Source organism: Poecilia mexicana, unplaced genomic scaffold (assembly GCF_051168715.1).
Source record: "Poecilia mexicana isolate PSO_F unplaced genomic scaffold, ASM5116871v1 scaffold_4, whole genome shotgun sequence".
Classification (NCBI taxonomy): domain Eukaryota; kingdom Metazoa; phylum Chordata; class Actinopteri; order Cyprinodontiformes; family Poeciliidae; genus Poecilia; species Poecilia mexicana.
Genome location: NW_028263373.1, coordinates 30,875,779 through 30,901,015, shown reverse-complemented (window position 1 = coordinate 30,901,015; position 25,237 = coordinate 30,875,779). Strand labels below are relative to the sequence as shown.

At 38.5% G+C, this 25,237-nt stretch overlaps 1 protein-coding gene across 5 annotated transcripts in view; it reads left to right on the top strand.

The window, feature by feature from the left end:
* szt2 (SZT2 subunit of KICSTOR complex) overlaps positions 1–25,237 on the top strand; it is a 170,437-nt gene that overhangs the window by 21,562 nt on the left and 123,638 nt on the right. For all 5 annotated transcript variants that reach the window (XM_088005191.1, XM_088005192.1, XM_088005193.1 and 2 more), the window contains exons 4-12: positions 25–195; positions 526–648; positions 11,868–12,030; positions 13,922–14,028; positions 14,655–14,865; positions 19,215–19,385; positions 19,470–19,701; positions 20,724–20,853; positions 24,811–24,956. In XM_088005191.1, the coding sequence (XP_087861317.1) occupies positions 25–195; positions 526–648; positions 11,868–12,030; positions 13,922–14,028; positions 14,655–14,865; positions 19,215–19,385; positions 19,470–19,701; positions 20,724–20,853; positions 24,811–24,956 (1,454 nt within the window). The remainder of the gene's footprint in view (positions 1–24; positions 196–525; positions 649–11,867; positions 12,031–13,921; positions 14,029–14,654; positions 14,866–19,214; positions 19,386–19,469; positions 19,702–20,723; positions 20,854–24,810; positions 24,957–25,237) is intronic.

The following is a 25,237-nucleotide window of genomic DNA, read 5'->3' as shown; positions in this document are numbered from 1 at the left end:
TGTGTCCTGGTTTGTACTCTGCAGGATGACAGCACAGGAGAGATGATCTTTGATGAAGTGTTTCATGCATTGTCTAAGTGCCTGGCTGGACTGGCTCAACCATTTAAAGTTCCTGGAACAGATCAGCTTTTCAAGCCCAAGATCTTCATCACCATTTTGGTTTATTCATCAATAATTGGTCTTTCTTCTCACCAGGTTATATTTATTCCTGTATTTCATCCACTTAACTAAAGCAAGTTTTCTTTCTAATGACTTGAGATGGTGTGTTTGTATTTGTGTGTGTGAAAGTAAGTGAAAGTGTGGGAGTGAATATATAGGTAACCATATTGTAAAATCTATGTATTGTCTTAGTTGGCTTGAATGGAACTGCAGTGAAATTCAACATGTACTTTTCAGTTTTGTGTTTTTTTTGGTACCCAGTATTGGTGTTAGGACAGACTGTGCACACCATTCTAATTTGTAGAACAGTATGAACATTTACATCTGATGGAGCAATTCCTTGCTGAGTGTTGATTTCCCTTGCAGGTTTTGGTACAGGGATGCCAGCTTGATAACACAAACCTGAATGAGTTCCTACATCAGATCTATCAACAGCTCAGATCTCTGGAGAGCAACACAGCAGAAGTCCTGCATCAGCAGCAACAACAGGTATGCCCTATAAACTGTGTTGCACACAGTGTTATTGATGTTATAAAAACTTGACATCTCATCGCTGCATAATGTGAAATCCAACATGTTCACCACGTCAGGTGTATCAGAGATGGTCAAGAAACAGAGTATAGAGAGCTGGTTGACCGCTTGGTGGCATGGTGTGGAAATAATCATTTTGTCTTGAATATGAACATAACAAATAAAATGATTATAGATTTCAAGAGAAACGGGGTTAAATCAAACACTATTTCCATCATGGGAGAAGATTTGAGAAACGGAAATACTTCCGAGTTCACCTGGATAACAGGCTAAGTTGGAGTTGCAACAGTAACACTATGATATGACTGGACAGAGCAGGCTTTACTTCTTGAGGAAGCTTTGGTCCTTCATTCTTTCCAGCAAGATATTGCATATTAGTGATGGTAGATGAGGCGTCGTGTATCGTTTCAACCCAAAGCAAAACTGTGTCGATACAGTGTCACTGAATACTGACACCTGATGGACATTAAAAATTCCTACAGGCAATGTAGTGATTGGATGACCTAGTCTATACAATAAGATTTAAGTCTTTGTATTTTATTGAATATTATATATTGTATTATGTCAAATCTTCAGTTAAATTTAAAATATATTTGATATGTAGTCAATAAAAAATGTGAACATGTACCATAAAGTGAAAAATTAAGTGAATGTGTTTGGAATGAGGATACTTGGACTGTTTTTTTTTTCCACAGATTTTAATTTTTTTTAAAAAGTTTTACATTTTGAAATTTAGCCTGTTGAGCTTTTTTGACAAAACTAATCCTGCTGTAGAAAAAAAATGAAGTAAACATTACATTTATAGCAAACCCTTGTTTTTCTTAGGGGTTGTGTTCCAAAAATAACCCGTGATAAGTAGTTACCTTTATTTTTTACAGTTATTGCACAGCATACATAAATACTCTACATTAAAACCAAAGAACAAAACCTGTTTTCAGTTCAGCGGATGTGCGTGTTCCTCAATCGGGCCTTAATGTGATCCGGAGTCAAGTCATTAAAGCGTCTCTTCCAACTTGCCCTGCGAGATTCACAGCTGTATCTACGGCAGAGTGATGGATCTCGTCAAGCGAGCCTCCGGTCGGGTTTTGCACTGATTCTGGTCACAGATTTTTCCAGCAGGTATTCAAAGTTTCAGTTTCCATCTCCTGAATGGCCAAGCTGTATTAAATACCGTAACTTTATTGGCACTCAGGCAGAGAAGAAGAGCGGAGACTGTTTTTACCAATCATACGGTCAATCAGGACGCAGAACACTGTGGAAAAAAACTGCACAAAAAAATCTGTGAAGCAGCGAAACCGTGAAAGGTGAACTGCGTTATAGCGAAGGTTCACTGTATATGAAATAATTAATAAAAAGTAACTGAGTAATTTGTAGAATGACTGCATATCTGAGTTTATCTAGGTGTATCTGGGACTTCATTCTCATGCCTCATAATGCCTCAGCATTGAAAAGGTGGGTTTATTTAAATGAGACAGTTTAGTCAAACATGTGCGACATTTAACCTGCAGAACATAATATGAAAGTAAACTAAGAATCAGTTTCAGCTGAATTGAAGTAGAAACTGACAAGAACCGGATGAAACAACAAAAATGAAAACAAATTTATTTTCCAGTAAGATCAAAATGGTCCCACACTGAGGAAACCTTTCCTTTGAAGCTGCTCCATAGTTAATACTGTACTGTAAAAGATCAAGAATTTGTTTGGCAAATGCTTTTGACAGATTTGCTTCCTTATAAACACAGTTTGGCGTTTTAATGTCATTTCGAAACAGTTCCTGTATCGGTCACGTGACTTGCTGAAACCAATACGCACACCAACCCAGGTTTTGGTCTATGAGCTTGATGCATGTGCCGACGCATCGGTGTTGCCGGACCCATCACTACTGCATATATTCTATACATCTATTGTGGAGAGAACAGTCTCTCTCCTGCCATCACCTGTGGGATGATGGCAGGAGATGTTTCTCGATTGATTTTTACCCAGAAAGCACATGGGCAAAGCCCATGAGTGAAACGGTCACTGGGACTGACTAGTATATATTCCATTGAGGGAAAGTAACTATAACATATTAATTTCTCATATGTTAACATAAAGCCTCGTTTTGAAGAATAAGCTGCTACTTACAGGCATCGCTTCCAAGAATTCAACCTGGAATGCGGCGTTCATAACAGACACGTGCTCATCTGCTCTACCGCCAGCAAACAACCGTACTGATTACTTAACATAAAAGTCAAGCAGTTCCCTAAAAGTCCAACAGATGGCAGCAATGCGGCACACAGTTTACAGGACACACTTCCTGCTAAAAGCCCCCTTTTGGTTGAAGAAAAATCCAAACACACACAGTTCCAGCTAAAGAGCCCCCTGGTGGTTGAAGAAAATGAAAAAAATCTGAATGCTCTCTGATATTGTTCAGGGGGCTGGACCAAATGTGGAGGCGGGCCGGATCCGGCCCGCGGGCCGTAGTTTGGGGACCCCTGGTTTACAGGTTTAAAAAGTTTTACTGTAAGTCTACAAACACTCATCCCAGTAAATTATTTGCACTTTTTCTCTTTCAGACTGAGTAGTAGATTACTCAACTTGAAAATTGTTTTGAAACTTAGACCAATAAAGCAACTGTTTCTTTTATAAGTTTCTTTTTGTTATTCTTTTAGAGTACAATCAATAAAAAAGGTTGAACAATACACAGAAACTATAAGAAACAGTAGAAACAAAACAAACTGCACTGCACACTAGGGGAGAAACTCTTAAATAAGACATAACACAAGGGGACCCTTTATATTCAAAATGAATGATGTAACATTTGTCCATTTTTACCATTTGTTCTGACAATCTCTTTGTGTATTTTGTTCCAGAACTGTGTAATTCTGGTACAAAGCCAGAAAATATATATGTGGTTAACATTAAACGCTCCACAATCTTTCCAACATGATTGAACTCTAGATTTGAATTTACTGGTAATTTTGGGTTTAACAAAAAATCTGATTATATTTTTCCAACAATGTTTTCTCTAAATTCTAGAAGAGGATGTTGTAATTTGGGTCTTCCAAATATTCAGCCAATCGTCTTCTGTTAGTATAAGTCCCAATTCCCATTTCCATTTTGTTTTAATATCCAATGTGTTAGTGCCTCTTAGGCCTGTCACGATAACAAATTTTGCTGAGCAATTAATTGTCTTAAAAATTATTGTGATAAACGATAATATTGTTTCAAGACCTTTTGACACTGATTTAATGGAAATGACTAATAATGCATGCGATTTCCTGCCATAGATAGATGCACTTTATTTTGAAAAGAACACATAACACTGGAACTGATAAACTAAATAAACAAAACAACCCAAAACAAAAATAAAATGGATTCTCAGTCTCCATTAACAAAAAAACTTGAATAAAAACTAAGCAACACAAAGCCAATGTGGAAATAAATACTGGATTCAACCAAAAGAGTGCAGATTATGAAGTCTGTATACTGTATTGCCCTTCAGTAATCACTAGATTTAAATAGAGAAGATGGGCACATCCGACTCCCTAATGCAATAGTTTATACTACACGATTTTATTTATTTATTCAACATTTCGTGCATAGAATATAGAAATGACAAGAGGAGGAGTTGGAGCCAAATTGCTACCGCAGTTCATAAACCCGGTAACTTTTCAGCTGTTCTTCGTTAACGTGACATAAATAGGTTATAATGATTTTCATTCAGTCAGGACTTTACGCTGACTCTAGCCACATGCATCACAGGTAGATTCTAGTAAAGCATTGATTAATGCCTGATTTTAAAATTAGTTAACTGGACTTGTACCCATTATTTTGTGCATATGTGGCTGGACACCACACGGCACGACGAACCCGATCGAACCGTTATACTTAGGATTTCTGTCGGCTAATGTGTGGTCTCTCAAGTTTTGAAACTTGTGTGTGGCTAATGTGTGGTCTCTCGTGTAGTGTGTAGTGTGCGCTGGGCATTACATTAAGGAAATGAGGAAGGGAGGGTCAGTGCAGAGCACCGGAGTTGAGCCTTTTTTCATTCAGTGTCATCAACAGAAAGAAAAAAAGGCAGGAAGAGACGATAAAGCCGATAACTAAAATGTGGTCGATAGGTTTAATTTATTGTGCGATTAAATGATTTATCATTTATCATGACAGGCCTAATGCCTCTATTTTCTAACAAATATTATAGAATAAGGATACTGTTCTGTGTTTTTTACTCTTATATGTTTCAATCAGCATTTTGACCATCACATTTTCATTGAGGTCTATTTTATGTTTAATCTCTTTGTTATAATAGTCCCTTAATTGTAGGTAACTAAAATGATCTTCAGTTCTTGGGGCAAACTCTGGTTGTAGTTCCTGGACACTTGTGAAGTTCCCATCTTTAAGGACTACACATAATGGTGTTAAACCTTCTTCTAGCCATTAATTAAATTGTGGCTTTTTTATTATAAGCTGGCCACTGTATCAGACATAATTGTCTCTTTGGGTGTTTTCACACCTGATAATCCGGTAGACTGGGTTCGACTGGGGATCGAAATTGCAACATTTGTTACATTTTCAGGACTGTAGTTCACATTCACACTACACTGTGTCAAACACCTCAAACTAACTGAAAAAGCTGTTCCCCCCGTCGCCTGTGGTGGCACTACACCAAGAACTACTGAAGGAATCGACACAGAAACCTCTGAAGAAGACATAGAGCGAAGGCTCTTTTTGGTACAACATGTTGTGGGCTGCTCCTGGGTTGAGTACCAAGCAGTGATGGACCACTTTTTTCAGTAACGAGCAATCTAACTCATTGCTATTTCAAATCCAGGAGTTGTACTACATTTACTTATTGAAACCACTTCGCATTTCTGTGCGTTACTATTTTCTTTTGTAATTTAATTTTACTTCCTCTATGCCTCTTGGGGAGTGACCGCCGTTTCTATGCAACAGTGTCAGTGTAACCGGGTTCTGCTTCACTCCACTGTACCGGCCACCCCAAGTAACCCTTCAGCTCTGCATGTGTTGTTTTTAATGAAGACAAGGAGTTTCTGGGTGATCAGGCACTTTATTTCCTGAATGAGAACATATCGGGGTTTGAATCCGTGCAAACGACTCAGCTTCACTCAGCACACTACAACACAGTGTTATGTTAGCTTTTAACTTAGCACATGAAATGTTTTATAATAGTAACAAAACTAAAAGTACAAGAATTGGTGCCAGGCACAAATCTAGTAAATATTCATTACACACCATTTGTCTAAGTTAATAAAAATTATGTTTTATCTGTTGCTAACACTTTTCTACTGTGTGCTGAAGAATGCAAGTCACTTCTCGTGCAGCTTTCATAGACTGTCACCAAGTACAGGGGCCAGCAACATATACCCAGCCACACAGAGAGGGGGCGCTATTTCCCCATTGCACTGATACATAGATGATACAATTATGTTTTGGCAAAGATCAATGTAACTTTTACAGATGGTGAAGTGTTGTTGTCAGCAGCTGCTGAAAGTAACTAAAAAGTTACTTTTAATGTAATGTAGTCACTTTCCAAATCAAGTAATCAGTAATCTAACTAAATTACTTTTTCAAGGAATAATCAGTAATCCGACTTTTTCAAAGTAACTATGCCATCAAAGTAACTATGCCATCATTCACTACTATCAATTGTATTTAATTATTTTAATGAGTTTTAATTAAATAAAAATAACAATAGCTGTAGATGTGTAATCAGAGCATCAAAGCCAAACAAATTAATAAAAAAAAAAACAAAGAACAGTTCTCACTAACTGAGTCACGTCCTACTGCTCACCATAGAAATCCAATCACTCTTGAACAACACATCAACACTTAGCAGCAGCTATGACTTAGCTTCCTCTGATCATAAGTAGTCCTGGAGTTGTTTTCTTTCCACCAGCATGTGCAGCTTTTCTTTTCAGTGACTTGGTTTTAAGCCAGTTTTCCAACATTATTTTTAACGCACTCCTTTGGTAAACTAGCTGTTGCGACAGGTGCATTGAGCTCCATCACGGCAAATGAACATTGGTTTACATGCAGTACCTCATGGACCACTAGGGAGCGCCCGCGGACCACAGTTTGAGAGAGACTATTCTAGGTAGATTTAGTTTTAATATTAGGAAAGAATGGTCAGATATACTCTTTTCTTCTATTTTGCATTCCTTTACCTTATATATGTCAGATTTATTCATGAAAAAATAGTCGATTCTAGAATAAATTTTATTGGGTGCAGAATAATGGGTATAATCCTTTATATTGGGATATAAGTCCCTCCAGATGTCAACAAATCCAAATTCTTAAAGTGCCAATTGAAATTTTGATTTTTTTTTTTTTTTTTACTATTTGTTTTATCAAGTTTTGTGTTCAGTATCATATTGAAATCCCTTTCCCAGACCAACATTGCCTCTTTTTCCATAATTAATTTATTGAGGGGGCTCTTAAGGAATTGAATGTTACTATTTGGGGGGTTGTAAACATTGACCAGTGTTACCTTTACATTGTCAAGAGTCCCCTTCACTGACATCCCTTCTTTATCTGACAGTTCATGGCTACAATCAAATTTTACTAAGTCATAAATTAGAATTGAAAATCCTCTTCTGTTTCCATGTCTGAAAGATCTGTAAAATATATTTGAATAGCCGAAGCCCCTGAGCTTTTCATGTTCCAGTTGAGAAAAGTGTGTCTTCTGTAAATAGATTAACTGTGCTTTCTCTTCGCATTTTAGTAATAATGTTTTTACATTTCATAGGATTATTTATGCTGTTCACATTCAACAAAACCATCTTGATATTATGAGCCATTATTTAGATTAATAAGATCACCATGTGATTCAAAAAGAAGTGCTTGTTCAGTTTAATAGCTGAACAAGCTATTAAAACATAGATGAACATGTAGAACAGAAACTTCCAAAAGTAGAGATGTGTGATGGCATCGCTCGGGGTCCCTGCTGGTGGGAGGAGGCCTCTCTAGTAGTACAATGAGATCCACGTGTACTAGGTAAGTCCAACATTTGGTGTGGGCTACAACATTTACTCCATGTGGTATTTTGGTTAAATATCTACATAAAAAGACCTATAACAAATAACTTTAGGAACAGAAGAGAGATTGAGCTCCAAAACAGGGTTAAGTCAGGCTGGTAATGTCAATCAGCTCTTAAAATCACATTACTTGAATGTTTTTTTTTTTGTTTTTTTGTAATTATTGTAAGCAGACCTCCTCCTGTGATGGAATGCTCAGAGTCACTGTTTCTCATGTCTGCTCTCTGTGAGCTTCTCCCTCACACATCCAGCCTCTCCTTGGCCACTTTTAGCTTGTTCTCTTTTACTACCCAGCTCAAGCTGAAGCCTCTGTTGGTTATGTCCGACGATGCTTCGTCCGCGTTCTGTAGGTCTACACAGAGACCCAGAAGATTCTTAAGTTGGTGTACAGGATGTGGAATCTGACACCTTTCTATTTCAAAGCTGCCTTTAATGGGCCATGTGCTTTAAGTTTGTCTATGACATCAGTAGCATAATTGTTGTCAAAATAAAGGTGTTTGCCATCCATCTCCACTTTCTATTCCCAGGCTTTCCTCAGAACCACTTCTTTCATACTGAATTGCAAAAAATTCACAATTATGCCAATTATGGAGGTGGCCTGTGTGCCAGAGCTCGGTGTGCTCACTGAATTTGGAGTTCACTTCCGTCTGGCAGCTTCAGCTGCTTGGTTAGCAGATCGACAACAAAATCAGTAACCGATCTACCTTATTTTCCCTCAGGAACTCTGTAAATATGAAGATTGTTTCTCCGGCTGTGGCTCAACGAATTGCTTTGTTCCTTTCTAATGTCTCACAAGTAGTTTCATTTCCAAGCACGCAGCTTTGAGGTCAGCTGTTCTGTTCTGCTGTGAAAAAAATTTAAGATCCCTAGAGGGGTATGACCAGGGGTGAAAGTAGGCGGGTACGGTCGGGTACTGCATACTCCTAAAAGATTTAGTGGAGGTACGCAGTACCTGCAAGAGAGGGGAGTGGCTGTCAGCTGTGAAAAAATCAAAGGGTGCATGTGCAGCTATGACTGATTACTTTTTCAAGAACAATCAAAAACATGACTTAATCACTTAATAGATAGATTTTTTTTTCCATTTCATATTGTTTCTGAACTGTTTGTGCTTTACTAGAGCAGGGGTGCAAAATGTCGATCTCGGCAGTAGGTAACAAACTGAACGCCGCCAGGGCTGAGACCAGCACGTCCTCCTCTGACTCCTTATCAAAACGTTCATAACTTTATTTAATAAATAAATAAATCAACAAAACGTGCTCAAATTAATGACCCAACAACAATAATAATCTCAGTAATTATTGTTTCAACAAGGTGTTGCGCAATTCTGTGCGTTTCGGTTGCATTACCAAAATAACTAGCAGAGCAGGAGTTTAAAATGAACTAATCAACCACCGCTGTGTTCAGGGAGGCTTATTAATGACCGCAAAATAAATATCAAGCCTGAAAACCTGATAACGTAACGGACTGAATGTTATGTTTTTAACATAATCTCTGCTCGACTCAAGGAGTGCAGACGGTTGCCATGGCAACAGGTGTCCTTAAATAACAAAGAGAGAGAGTGTAAAAAGGTAGGAGTGGTTTAGAGTTGATCAGCTGTTCAGTTGTTTTACCTTCGTTTACCTTTGCTGTGGCTCGTAACAGCAGCTGTAGTTCCTGAACGTTCAATAAACGACAAACTTGGACTAATTATCTTGTTAGTTTGTGAGTTTACGTCATTCACAACATCAAACACGGTAAATATGTTTCATTAAGTATTTAACAAACAAATGGCTTCTGTCACGATAATTATGTGAAGTTAAATTGACTAATATTTAATTAAGAATAGTTTGGGCATCTCGCTTTGAGCTCAGAGTCTATCAAATTATTATTTTTTGCCTCTTATTTAGTGTAAATATTGATGTTGATGAGATTTCCTCCAAAATGATAACCTTTTTCAATCTTTAGCTCCACTGTTGAAAACAAGGCTCTAACATTCACAAATGACATTGGAATAAAATCCAGTCCAACATCTGGTTTGAGGTGATTCCTCTGGAACCTGTTGGAGGAAAAATATCCCAACTTCAGAAGATGAGCTTTAACCTAACAGAGCTCTGTGGTTCCTCCTGTCAGTATGAGAGTCAGGGTGAGGAGGCGCCATGTTAGGAAGATGAACTGGAAGCTGCAGGATCTTCAGAACAAACAGGTCATGATGCTGGGCTGCTGATTATCCCTCTGTCTGGACACAGGATCAATAGAACCAGTTTAAAACCTAAAATGAATGGTTATATGCCAGACATGGAAAACTGGGATGCACTCCATGCCATGATGTTCAGGATTTAGGTCTCATGGCATCTCAAGGTGTTAACATTGCAGCCAGTGGGTTGAGGGAAATACAGCTTTATTTTGTAGCAATTCAAGAGCTACCAGCTTTTATCGCTTTGCAAAGAAATTAATCAGCACAAAATCTCAAAAGCACACAAAGAATTAATTGTATATTTTGTGTGTATGTCTGTATATATATATATATATATATATATATATATATATATATATATATATATATATATATATATATATATATATAAATTCCCCTCTCACCCTCTGTGGGTGGTCTCTTTCATCCTCTGAGCTCGGGTCCTCTACCAGAGGCCTGGGAGCTTGAGGGTTCTGCGCAGTATCTTGGCTGTGCCTAGAACTGCACATTTCTGGACTGAGATGTCTGATGTTGTTCCTGGGATCTGTTTGAGCCACTGCTCCAGTTTGGGGGTGACTGCCCCGAGGGCCCCGATGACCACAGGCACCACTGTGGTCTTCACCTTCCAGGCCTTCTCCAGTTCCTCTCTGAGGCCCTGGTATTTCTCCAGTTTCTCATGCTCCTTTTTCCTGATGTTGTGGTCACTTGGTATTGCTACATCCACCACAACGGCTTTCCTCTGTTCTTTATCCACCACCACAATGTCCGGTTGGTTCGACATTACCATCTTGTCTGTCTGGATCTGGAAGTCCCACAGGATCTTAGCTCGGTCATTCTCCACCACCTTTGGGGGTGTCCCCCATTTTGACCTCGGGGCTTCCAGTCCATATTCTGCACAGATGTTCCTGTACACTATGCCCGCCACTTGGTTATGTCGTTCCATGTACGCTTTCCCTGCCAGCATCTTGCACCCTGCTGTTATGTGCTGGACTGTCTCAGAGGCCTCCTTGCACAACCTACACCTCGGGTCTTGTCTGGTGTGGTAGATCTGAGCCTCTATTGCTCTGGTGTTTAGTGCCTGTTCCTGGGCGGCCAGGATGAGGGCCTCCGTGCTGTCCTTGAGTCCAGCTTTCTCCAGCCATTGGTAGGATTTCCTGATATCAGCCACTTCAGTTATTTGTCGGTGGTACATCCCATGTAGGGGCTTGTCTTCCCATGATGGTTCCTCCAGCACCTCGTCCTCTGTTCCCCATTGCCTGAGACATTCGCTGAGCACATCGTCCGTTGAGGCTTTGTCCTTGATGTATTTATGGATCTTGGATGTTTCATCCTGGACAGTGGCTCTCACACTCACTAGTCCTCTGCCTCCTTCCTTACGGCTCGTGTACAGTCTCAGGGTGCTGGATTTGGGGTGGAACCCTCCATGCATGGTTAGTAGCTTCCGAGTCTTAACATCCGTGGCCTTCATCTCTTCCATTGGCCAGCTAATTATTCCGGCAGGGTATCTGATTACTGGTAAGGCATAGCTGTTTATTGCACGGATCTTGTTCTTGCCATTGAGCTGGCTTCTCAGGACTTGCCTTATTCGTATATATATATATATATACATATTACATACATACATATATTTATATATATATATATATATATATATATAATATAGGGAATGTCCATGCTGATATGGGTCTTGTCAGCATGGTACGCCAGGGAATCCTTGCCCTTCAGCTCCTGCCCTCATATTTTTTATATATATATATATATATATATATATATATATATATATATATATACATATATATATATATATATATATATATAGACACACACTTTTGTCATAGGACCTCCAAGAATTTAAAACTACTTTCACCCCTGAGTATGACAGAAAACACATGAGAAACACTGCATTAGTTCAACTATTTTTCATTATGTAAGACTTGATTGTAAGAAATATCATTGTTTGTTGATAGTTTGTGGAACCAGGACAAAGCTTAAATCACCATAACAACAACTTGGAAGACCAGCCGCATAAGAAGCAGGGAATGTCCATGGTGTCTGCTGATATGGGTCTTGTCAGCATGGTACGCCAGGGAATCCTCGCTCTTCAGCTCCTGCCCTCAAACTCCAGTGCAGGTAGGTTTGAATTATGAATGCAGAATCAGAAATCCTTTCTTTTCTTTATTCTTCTCTTACTGAGCTGATGAGTTTTCTTAAAAAGAGCAAAACATCTCTTCTTTTCAACATTTAAAAACCCACTGTGATTAAATTATAGAATATCATCGTAACTATGCACAGTAAAAAGAAAGTTAACCCAACTTAATTTAATTGTTTCAAATGCACTTTTGAGAGTGCACTGTAAGAAGTGTTCCTTAAAAATACACCTTTTGGAGAATACTCTAAAGAGTGTATTTGAAACAGTTAAGTTCAATGCTGCGTTCGTATCCTAAGTCTGATGTCATGACACACACTTCACCAGGGACAGATCCTGTACCTGCTGTGGTGGTGCAGGAGTAGAGCACAACCCAAATAAAGAAGCCTTAGTCGTACGGCGGCTGTTCTAGGTTAAATTCCAGCCTGATGACCTTTGCTGTGTCTTCACCCTCTTATTTATTAAGTTAAATCAACTTAAATTAAGTTGGATCAACTTAATTTAATTACTTGTTACCAATTGAAGCAATTCAATTGAGTTGGTTCAACTCTTGTTTTTTCAGTGTACAAGATCTTTGAAAAACTAAAATAACATTGAAGCATACATTTAAAATGATTTAAATTCAATTTGTATTTTAAGTATAATGTAAGTGAAAACATAATTTTAGATATTTTAGTTTTTTAGCTTGGAACAAATTAAAAGTTTGAGTTGACTTTCTGTAGAATTTAGTCAGAGATTTGAATTATTTATTAAAAAATAAATGATTTGAGTAAGAGTGGCTTAAATTTGTCATGTTAAACACACTTATTGAATTAAGTTATAAAACTTGGTAAATTTAATTGGATAAACTTAATTAATTGAGTTGGATGATCATGATATATTGAGTTCTAGCAACATAATAAATTGAGTTGGTCAGACATAGGATACGAAACTGGCATTGAACTCAACTGTTTCAAGTTAAGTCAAAGTAAAACGTTTCTTTTACTTAATTTCAATTAGTTAGATTTATAACTTTTAAGTTAATTGAACACAAAACAGTAAATTGTCATCACTAAATCAAATGAATTAAGTGAGATTAATGTAAATATGTCCATAAAATGAACTACATCCAAGAACTCTTTTTAGAATGTGAAGTGCCTAGATTTCTCTGTGGGTTTTACCAGAACTGTTAAATTGATTTCAGGTTGTTGGTCATCTTCAGTGACAAACAGAGGTTGACTCTGCTGTAGAGCTAGCCGATGAATAACATTATAACTTGGTGTGCACCAATTTATCGGCCGGTAGATTTATTGGCGATGATTTCCTTAATCATCAGGAGATTGGTGATTGGCTGATACTTGCACGTGAAGCTGATCTTATCCACCAATCTTTTCTACCTCAGCAAACGTCTAAAACTCAACCACCATCCTCTTTTGCTCTTCTGTAAAAGGTTTGACTGATAGAACAGTCCACCAGGTCATGTCTGCATGTTTGCATCCCACTGCTGCTAACTCAGTGACTTTCTTGCTATATTTAGCAACATTTCAGCCAAAACAATTGGTATTGGTCAAAATCCGAAGTGGCAGGCCAGACTTTTTAAAGACTGTTGATCAACCAGAAAACTGCAATTGGTGCATCCCTAATTATACCAATATTTTATGAATGCTATAAGGCATTCACACTGTTGCGTTCCTGTTTATCATTATTCTTTATTATGTGAATGCTGCACATGCATTTACATTCAATTTTTATGAGGATTTTGCATGTGTCACTGGTTATTTCATAGATACCATTATTCAGCAATTAATTATAAACTGATTATTTGTTTACGTCCCTATTTTGCATCAACCTCTCACATACAGCACGACATGATAGAATTTGTCCTGTGTGATTTAGGCATCATCATAATCACTGATGGGGTGACAAGTGTTCCTGATGTGGCTGTGTGTGAAACATTGCTGAACCAGCTCAGAAGTGGAACCATTGCTTGTTCCTTTGTTCAGGTATGTTTATTTAAATGTTTTAAAACTTGCTTTCTGTGTTCTTATATTGTCATAGATATATGTAGAACATATATCAGTGTATATGTATGACATACACAGTAAATGCAAAATTGCATTTAATTGAAAATAATAAGTTGACTTTTATCACTTTTCATCAAAATACTCACTTTCACTATGCTACTTGGAACTTGTGGTTGAAAAGTCTCTCCAACTCTGTTTAAGCTGGATTAATTTAGAAAAAGTAGGTTTTTGATAACTGAGCTTTTTTCTGTCTTGGAAAGTACTTTGACTCGATAGTGAATGCAAGAGGAAGGACTCAGTCAAGAAAATGAGTTTATTTAAGTTACATGAACTTAATTTTTTTTTTGTTGTAGTACTTGATTTAGTACTGCTTAGTTAAAATAAATTAGGTTTACTTACTAATCTTAAACTTGCTTTTCTTAATTTTCTTGAGTTTGCATATTTTTTGAAGTAAGGGTATTTTTTTATTTCTACATCTGCCAGGAGTATGAATACTTTTGAACTTAGCTGCAAATTAATAATACAGCTTTTGTTTCTACTTTTAAAAGTGACCCTGTTAGCAGCATTTTAATAATTCCTTTTAACTTGTGTTTGTACCTTTCTAGGTTGGCGGTTCATACTCGTATGACTGCAGTTTTGGCTACATCCCAAACGTAGAACTGATGAAGTTCATATCTTTGGCCACCGTTGGGTCCTATTTGCCCAGTTGCCCTGAAGTTGACCAAAACAGTCAAGAGATGAATGCCTACCACAGGGCCTTCCTAACCTACACTTTCCTCAAGACCCCAGAGTCCATGAACTCTGAGTACTTCTGTGGTGAGATAATTAAACTTCTATGATGGCCACACTATCTGAGGCCAGATATTTTGTATCTTTTGTTTGTGATCAAGCTGACAGAGGAAGCAAGAACATTTTCTGCTTTTGCTACATCTATGTCCATGATTCTAAATGTTGCAAAGATTGAACCTTAAAGGTTGTCTTCAAATGCAATTTTTCTGTAACTATGAAGGCTGATATGTTGGGACTAATCTAATTAATAAAAATCCAGATTGTGATTCTTATATTTATCCAAAAACCATCAGAAAATTATGTAGTGCCTGTTTACAACTAACCTTGTCTCAAGGCTCTTTACAAAATGAAAACGTTCAATTTATATACAGAAATATACCAACAATTTAATCCAATCATATAGATGTTGTGCAACTGGGATTGCATTATTGTTTGGCTTATGTAATTCATTATTAATAAGATTATTAACAGAGTGGAAGTTTCTTTTGGCAAAAAAAATAAAAACAATTGGGACACCATTCCAGATAATCTCCAATTATTAGCCAAACAAGTCAGTCACTCATAAAGAAGTAAATTCAACTGGAGAGCAAACGTTATACACATATACCAGAATGAGTACACAGCAACTTTTTTCTAACTTATGAGAATTAGATTAACCTTACAGTCAAAATAGATGTTTGATATCAGGAAGATTTTTCCACAGACAGCTAATCACTTTTCTCTCAAGCTTATAAAGGAGTTGTAATGTCAGCAAGATAGCTTCCAGCACCAATAATGCTAGAAAATGCAGTTCGATCAGTCTGCTTCAGAAAATGGGATTATCATTTCCTCCTTAGCTTTCAAGAGTGGGGTACTGGTCACAGTCTTTGGAGCTCTAATCGGTTAGATTTGTCATGTGGACCTTAGGATATCCGAAGCCAATCTAACTATAAGTTCAATACCTTGAACCGGATGAAGGAGATTATTTGGAATTATATTTAACCAACTTCTGGAAACTATATTTCCAGAAGTAGAGGACTATAAGTAAATCGGTGTTAATTTGCACACTGGGCTGGAGATGCAATTGTTAAGCTGGGCAAACTGGACAGAGGTTTTCGAAGAACCTTAGGAAGTTCAACAATAGGGCAGGCTATGTGTAACTACATAATATCTGATGACACCTATAAATTACCGTATTTTCTGCACTATAAGGCGCACCGGATTATAAAGCGAACCTTCAATGAATGGCCTATTTTAAAACTTTTTTCATATATAAGGCGCACCACATTATAAGGCGCATAGAATAGACACTACCGTAGAGGCTGGAGTTGCGTTATGCATCCACTAGATGGAGCTGCACTAAAGTGAATGTCAACAAAACAGTCCGACTCTGATCAGTGAGGAGAGCCTTCTGCAACTGGGTCGGGGTGTGGCAGGACGATGGTCACCCTTCTCCGTTCGCGCACAGAACATGGTGCTAAGTGACCTGCAGACGACCTGATTCTAGACGGTCAGTAGGTAGATAGGTCAGTCAAACTTTATTAACAAACCAGTGTTCTGACAACTATCCCAGCATGCACTGCGTGCTTCTTCTTCTACGGGCGAAAATGAAGTCAGCTGTTTACCGTAGTTGCTGGACCTGTTGTGGCTCAATATTGGTCCATATATAAGGGGCACCGGATTATAAGGCGCACTGTCGGCTTTTGAGGAAATTGAAGGTTTTTAGGTGCGCCTTATAGTGCGGAAAATACGGTAACCTATTAATTCAGATCCAATTACCAAGTGATTTTCATAAAATAATACCCAAAAAGTTCTTATCTTTTGTTACTATCCATCAATACCTGCCTGATGAGGCTAAAGTATTAAAAAGATAATAGATAAGGGAAAATACATCACAGGTGTTTTTGAGCAGCAAGGCACTACACAAATACATAATAATAAGCACTTTGCTCCAATATGACTTTATTAGCAAAACAGTTCAATTTTTCAGTAAAAGATAAAATAATGATGAAAATAAATGACCAGAAAGTTAGAGTAAAAACATACAAATAAGAATAGAACCAGTAACTTATAAAACAATGTAATGATATCCCAGTTCAGTATGAACAGTGAATTCTGAAAACCAGGTTTATTTAAGAAGAATTTACTGTATAGATGATTCCGAAATAGTTTTCAAATCAGATTGGGTTGCATGAAAATATGTTGTGGATTACTCACACAGCAACACCAAAATATTTAAGAATAAAACGCGAAATAACTCCGAATGATAAGCAGTAATATCACCGTTCACTATGAATATGTACAGCCTTTGTCATCATTATTGGCACCTCTTCATGTTTTGCATAACTGAGTGAATATCTTCAGAAATAAATGGAAATGTTCAAAATGTTTATCAGCGGGATCTTTCAGTTGGACGTCCAAAGTAATCAAAGACAATTGCCATTTCAACATAGATATTTTAATTCCAAAGGACAAAACAGAAAACCAGAATGTGGACTAATATTGACACTTCTCCTTAATATTTAGTTGCACAGCCTTTGGCAGCAATGAAAAGCCTCCAAACGTTTCTTATATACATATAAGCTTCTTCCACTTCTCAGGTGGTACTTTCTCCCACACTTCTTTTACAATATGCTCAATCTGTTGAACATTTGCAGGATTCCTTTCTCCAATGGCAGATTTCAGCTCCACCCAAAGATTTTCAATTGGATTGAGATCAGGACTCATTGCTGGCCATTTTAAAACAGTCAATTTTTTCCCTTTCAACCATGCCTATGTGCTTTTGGAGGTGTGCTTTGGGTCGTTATCTTGCTGGAGGACCCAGGATCTTCACCTCAAACCAAGTTTCCTTATATTGGGCAAGACATTTCGCTCTAGAATTGCATGATGATCTTCTGATTTCATGATGCCTGTGATACGGTCAAGGCCTCCAGTACCAGATGCCGCAAAGCAGCCCCACAGTATTATGGATCCTTCACTATGCTTGACTGTTGGCATAGTGTTTTTTTTTTTTCTTTAAAGACTTCATTGTGCCGTCTGTAAACATACTGTTTGTGTGAATTACTGAAAAGCTCCACTTTAGTTTCATCTGTCCATAAAACATTGTCCCAGAAGGCTTGAGGTTTGTCCAGGTTCTCTTTTGCGAAGGTCAAGCGTTCTTTTTTATGTCTTTTCTTCAGCAATGGGGTCTTCATTGGCCTCCGCCTATAAAGCCCCACTAAACAAATCCACACTTTGTTTAGTGTGCGGCGTGTGGTACTTGTTAAACAATCACACCAGACTGCTCCAGGTTGGTCTTCAGGTCTTTAGATGTTTGACGTGGTGTTTTTTCCACCATTCGCACCAACTGTTGAAGACTTCTGTCATCAATTCTTCTCTTCCCCCCACATCCAGGGAGGTTCTTGACCATTCCATGCCTGGAAAACTTCTTAACATTATGCACTGTTGAAACAGGGACACCAAAGTCTTTGGAGATGGCTTTATACTCTTTGGAGGTCTTGTGCTTGCAAATAATAGTATTTGTGGTGTCTTCAGACAGCTCCTTTTTCTTTGCCATTGTCACATATGAAGATGGACTAACAGATGACTTTTAAAGCACCAACATGAACATTCATTGGTTAATTCATGTCATGTGTGGAGGCAGTTCATCGCAAGTGATCCTTATTTGTGATTTGCATCAGGTGAGCCAAATTGGGTTTCCATACTGATTTACAGCAAAGGGTGCCAATGCCATTGACATGGTAAACATGATGTTTTTCTGTTTTACTCATAATGTTTATCTTTTTAAGTGGTTTTTATAATTTGCTGTTTTCTATGAAAACAGCAAATTATAACTATCTGCACTGCAAAGTTGTTTCACTTGATGAATTTGCTTCAGTTAATATTCTGAACTTAAACTTTGTGGGTGCCAGTGACGGTGAGCAGGTATGTTTAAGGTTCAAGATTTGCTTTGACAATTTTTTAAATGAGACCAAATTAGCTCTAAAATGATTAAGATTTGTTTAAGACTAAATTAAGAACAATTAGTTTGTGTTCAAACTAAATGTTTGAACACAAACAGCTCACAGTTGCATTGTGAACTGTTTTGCAGTTCACAATGCAAAACAGAAGTGCAGATAATATTTTGAGAAAGTTTACTTGTGTAACTTTTTTCAGAAAAAGAAGTCAAATGAAATGCTATCGAACTGTTTTTATTGGTAGTTCTTTTTAAACCACACTATTTATACGATTAGAATTAAGTAAAAAAATGAAAAAATAAAATGTAAATAAAAGAGTGAAAAAAAATTTTTTTTGGTGTGCAAATGAGCTGATGATGCATGTCATCCTGCACTGACACTAGTTTGTAGGATTTCTTAATACCGATGATAAGTAATCCTACAAAATTGTTGATATTGTAGTTTCCCAGGACAAACTGTTCAATGAGCACCTAGTGTCAGCCAGTGGTAATCCAGCCCTGGTCATGCGGAGGAAAAAGCACACGGAGAAAGAAGTCCATGCACATTTAATAAGTGTGGTTTCAGTGCGACTGAGAGAAGGCTACACCATCAGAGACATCAGCCTCACCAAAGGTAAAGGTCTCTTTTCAGTAGTGACATTTAAAAGACTTGAGGTCTGACCAACATGTTCAGAGTATATCCTGTTGTTTCCTGTAGGAGGGACCCAGCTGGAAGTGAAGTTGGCTTTGCTGTGGAAACATAACATGCATATTGAGTACCTAGCAGCTGCCACTTGGCCTTTGGACTCGTCCAACAGAAGTACTAAGGTGGAGGTGACAATGGAAGGCAGCTATGACATCCTGCATGATATCAGCTGCACACAGCGGAAGCCCATCACCAGTCCATACCGCACTTCTGTCATCCGGCGCTTCTGGAACACACTTCAGAGGTAGTGTTTCTCAAGGTTTCTACTCAGATGTTACATAGCAGTGTTTCTCAAACTTTTTCAGGCTGAGGATCACTTAACCCATTTAACAAACAGTCACGGACCACCTAACCTGAAATTGCCCCCACGATAACACATCTTTATATATAATGCAACCTGAAATGAAAATATTAATCTCTTAACTCACATATTGTTGTTTTCTTTGATCATCTTAATGAGAAGAGTGGTGCTGTTTGGTAAATGTGACTGGCCACAACAAAGCCATGAACACGTCTACTTGGGCATTTTGAGTTATTCACTGATTCTGATAGTGTGGAGTCTAAGCTTTCCAATGATGTCAAACACACAGAAATGAAAGAAATTGTTCTTTACTAAGTGTTATGTGCATTAATGACATTTAGGGCTATTTGTGATTTAGAAGCACAATTACAGAAAAATAGACTTTTTAACAGAAACCATTTTCTGTTTTTCTGCACCATTAAAATAATTAACCAATTTCTATCATTTGTATTTATTTATTGTATTTTTATTTAGTTTAATATTTTTTGATTAAACAAAAAGTAACAATTGCTGTTGACTTGAAAGCAGAGCATTCAAATGAACAGTAAAACTTTGCTGGTTTTACAACTTTGCTGGGTGTTCTGACTAACTGGAGCGATTCCTACCGCTCACCGCGTAGAGCCGTTCAAAGGAATCCAGTCGCTAATGACACATCAACACTCTCAGCAGCTATGACTTAGCTTCCTCTGATCTTATAATATTCCTGAAGTTTTCTTTCCACTGGTATCTGCAGCTTTTCTTTTCAGTAATCTGGTTTTAAGCCAGTTTTCCATCATTTTCTTTAAGACAATCCTTTGGTAAGCTAGCTATAGCGTTGCACATTGAGCTCATGGCACATAAATGGTTGTTTACATGCAGTACCTTGTGGACCACTGGGGGCTGCCCGCGGACCACAGTTTAAGACTGCACGGGTGTTATTTTTGAAATGGGTGAAATTATTTCATTGACATGTGTGTCTTTCCCAGCATCAACCAAACTGATCAGATGTTGGTGCATCTCCAGTCATTCAATTCAATCCCCGAGAACTACAGGATTCCAGAGAGCACCAAAAACGGAGTCCCTTTATTCTACATCCCTCCTGGCTCTACAACTCCGGTACGGTGGAATACACTTCCCAGGACACTCCATCCTGCATGTTTTTAATGTTTCAAAATGTGTTTACATTGATGGTTACATTCACTTAAAATTTCTGCTGAATTTGATGACAAGTTGCTAAGGGAGTGTATTCTCAGGTGGGCCCCAAGAAATAGCACAGAGAAAATTTTACCAGTATGTTTGAGACTGTATTGGTCTAACAAATGTCTTTAATGGCAATCCACCTGACCAACCTGTTTATGCCAATTTAGGAGATTATGAACATAAAATGTGTGTTTTGTAAAATCCTATGGTTCACTGGATTTAAAAAAAAGGCTTGTTAAAGGATTCCTTCCATAAAAAAAAACTGCTTTGAGATGATAATTAGGTGGCTATACACACATGGACAAAGTTGTTGATACCTCTGTTGATGACCGAAAAAACCACAATGAAATAACATGAAACCGACAAAATGAATAAAAAAGAACAATGTACAGCAAATTAACCAATGGAAATCAGACATTGCTTTTGAAATGTGTTTTAACAGAAACATTTTTTAAAAATATACTAATGTGGGGTGCTGTGGTGGCACAGGGGCAAAGCACAACCCTGTGCCTTAGTTCTTGTGCCTGTGCCACATATCTTCCCCCTCCCTCATTACTGTCAAACTACTTTTGGGGGATCCCAGCCTGCCAAATCTTGGAAAAGTCTAGAATCCCCCCCTCCCCCCCCAAAAAAAAATATCATAAAAGAAACCTTTGTATTTAAACAATATCAATATGAAAAGATGAAAAAAACAAAGAACAAAGTAAATCCGCCATTCTTCAAAGAAAAAAATAAGAATGAATTTGTAGGTCCACCCCCGCCATTGTTAGAACAAGTGTGGGAAGAGCAGCATCAGCACTGAGAGCCGCTGAAGTGAGAGGCTAGCTGTTAGCTGTGCCTCTGCAGCAAAAACAATAAACCCTCCAGTAAGTAAATACTTAAAACACATGTGTAAAACTCAAGGCCCACGGGCCACATGTGGCCCGCCATGTCATTTTATGTGCCCCCCCCCCAACGTTTTTATAGGCACATGATTAGGCCTGTCACAATAAATGATAAATCAATTAATCGCACAATAAATTAAACCTATCGACCACATTTTAGTTATCGGCTTTATCGTCTCTTCCTGCCTTTTTTTCTTTCTGTTGATGACACTGAATGAAAAAAGGCTCAACTCCGGTGCTCTGCACTGACCCTCCCTTCCTCATTTCCTTAATGTAATGCCCAGCGCACACTACACACTACACGAGAGACCACACATTAGCCACACACAAGTTTCAAAACTTGAGAGACCACACATTAGCCGACAGAAATCCTAAGTATAACGGTTCGATCGGGTTCGTCGTGCCGTGTGGTGTCCAGCCACATATGCACAAAATAATGGGTACAAGTCCAGTTAACTAATTTTAAAATCAGGCATTAATCAATGCTTTACTAGAATCTACCTGTGATGCATGTGGCTAGAGTCAGCGTAAAGTCCTGACTGAATGAAAATCATTATAACCTATTTATGTCACGTTAACGAAGAACAGCTGAAAAGTTACCGGGTTTATGAACTGCGGTAGCAATTTGGCTCCAACTCCTCCTCTTGTCATTTCTATATTCTTTGCACGAAATGTTGAATAAATATTAATGTTGTTTCCACATATCATCTCCAATGTCCGCTGGATTTTGGGTTGCACCGTGTCAGCTGTTTGGGATTCCCCTCCATAATTTCCCCTCAGACAGCCTGGAGGAGAATCCGGACTTTCTGATTGGCTACCTGTCACATTCAGCGTTAAGCTCCCAGTCGGGGAAAACCCCTGATTTAGATCGGAGAGGCCACGAGGATCTACCGTAACACACCATACACTACAGCAGAGGTTCCCAAGTTGTGGGGCGCGCCCCCTAGGAGGGCGTCCCATCACTCCACAGCATGGTGGATGAATCTCCCTATAGGCAGACTCATCCCTCACCTGAGATGAGACCCACTGCTGTCGTCTGCAAATTTAACAAGGGTGGTACTTTGATGGACTGAAACACAGTCGTGTGTGTACAGCATGAACAGCAGAGGGCTCAGCACACAGCCCTGGGGGGAGTCAGTGCTGATAGCTGTGAAGAGGTATGGAGGAAGAGAGGATTCCCAGGTCTGACAGTTTGCACACCAGTTTGTTAGGGAGGGTGGTATTGAATGCAGAGATGAAATCAATGAGGAGGATGCGTAACTCTTCCAGTACTCCAGGTGGGAAAAGACAGCATGCAGTCGACCTGTTAGTTCTACAGGTGTGTATCAAAGGTGCAAGGAATGAATGCCAAGATGTGACTCTAAATAAGTCTTTCAAAACATTTCATCACCAATGGGGTCAGAGCCACTGGTTGGTAGTCGTTCAGGCATGTGATGGGTGATTTTGTTTTTTAGGAATGGGAACAATGATGGAGGATTTCGGGCAGGATGGGACTCTGACCTGAGACAGGGACCAATTAAAGATCTTCGTAAAGATCCCAGCCAGCTGTTCTGCACAGTTCCTCTGCAGATGTTCAGGAACACCATCAGGTCCCGCTGCCTTTCTGGGGTTGACAGACTGTAGCGAGTGTCTCGCCTCACATTCCACCACCTTGAAAATAGAGGTCCTTAATTGCACTACTCCATTTGGAATAGCTGCCACTGGAGGCTCTGACTCAAAACAAGCGAAGAAGTGGTTCAACTTCTCTGCAAGTGAGATGTCACCTTCGGCTGCTCTGTGACTGATCCTGTAGTTGATGATATGTGCTGGACTCCCAACCAAACCTGCCTGCTGTTGTTGTCCAGGTGCTACTCAATACTCTTTTTGTAGTTCTTACAAGAAGAGCAACACTGTCTTTAGGTTGCTCCGTGCCAAGCCTTAGAGGGCCTTGTCCCCACACTTGAAAGTAGCTTGCCTTGCTCTAAGCAGCCACTGGACTTTGAGTCATCCATGCCTTTTTGTTTGGGAGGACCCAGATAAATTTTTTCACTGTGACATTCAGTGCAGGTCTTGATGAAACACAGAACACTGTCAGTGAATAATTCCAGGTCTGTTACTCAACATACTAGCGATGACTCATGTGCTACTGGCAGCACTTAAGCTAACTTTACCATTTTGGCTAATTTTAGCTTATAAACAAATGTTTGCACACTGACTGGAGTAATTTTATGTTGGTTAACATCCTAGTGATAATCTACATTCTTCTAGTAGTATCAACATGCTAGTCACTCATTATGACTAGCATGTCATGATAATGTTAGGCTTATAGCTAGTTTTTAATATAAGGCTAACATTACCCTTCTGGCTAAAATGAGAATTTTAGCTGATTTTAAAAATGTATTAGTGATTAGCATACTGAATGTAGTAAGTCAATGACATGCTGTTGATACCACACATGCTACAGACAGCATCTAGCTAACCTTAACGTTAGCTAATTTTAGCTTATACACTAATGTTTTCATACTGAATGGAGTTAGTCCATGTTAGTCAACATAATGATAATACTCCACATGCTATTGACTACATTTTACTTCACCTTAGCATTGTTGCTAATTTTCAGCATCAGAGCAGAACGCTGGGCTTCAACGAACACACACACTGTGCAGGCCCCTTTCTTCAGAAATTTTGTAGTTACTGGTTAATTCTCAGTAGATTTCTATGTCTTCTGCCAGTTTCAAGTAATTTCAGTGACCATTGGCAACTTTGAGGTCATAAAGAGAGGGGTACCAACAATTTTGTCCACATGTGTATATGGCTGAATTCTAGAGTTTTTTTTTCAATCTGTTGTTTTTGTATAACATTGATCAAAGGTTGCCAGACCTATGTTCTGGCCCCCAGGTGAAAAGTGCTAAGAGCCAATTCACATTACCAATCTGGTTATGTAGTAGCAAAAACAGCCTCTCTTCTCTGTGTTAATCTGTTTTAACTAAATTATGTCCTCCTCCTTCAGGTTTTGTCTTTGCAGCACAGTGGATCCAAAGACCCATCTCAGTCCCAGTTTGCATCATACTGGAAACCCATACTCTCTATGGACACAAACTTTTGGCAACGATGGTTACACATGCACCGGATTGCTATTATCCTTGAACATGACTTGTGAGGAACACATCTTTTTATCTGTATATTCAAATCATTTAAAATAATTTGGATTTATAAAGGTTCATGTGGCTATAATTATGATAATTATGGTAATAATGCTTTTTATTTACTGTAACTGTGGGTGGGTGGAGTATATGTTTCACATATAGCATGTGAGGGAATTTCAGGGGTAGGGAACAGAGTGACTAAAAGCACTGCTGGATATACAACACAAATCAGTGCAAACCGAACTTGCTGATACATTGACAATAGGGTGAAGATAGATGATATAAAGGAGG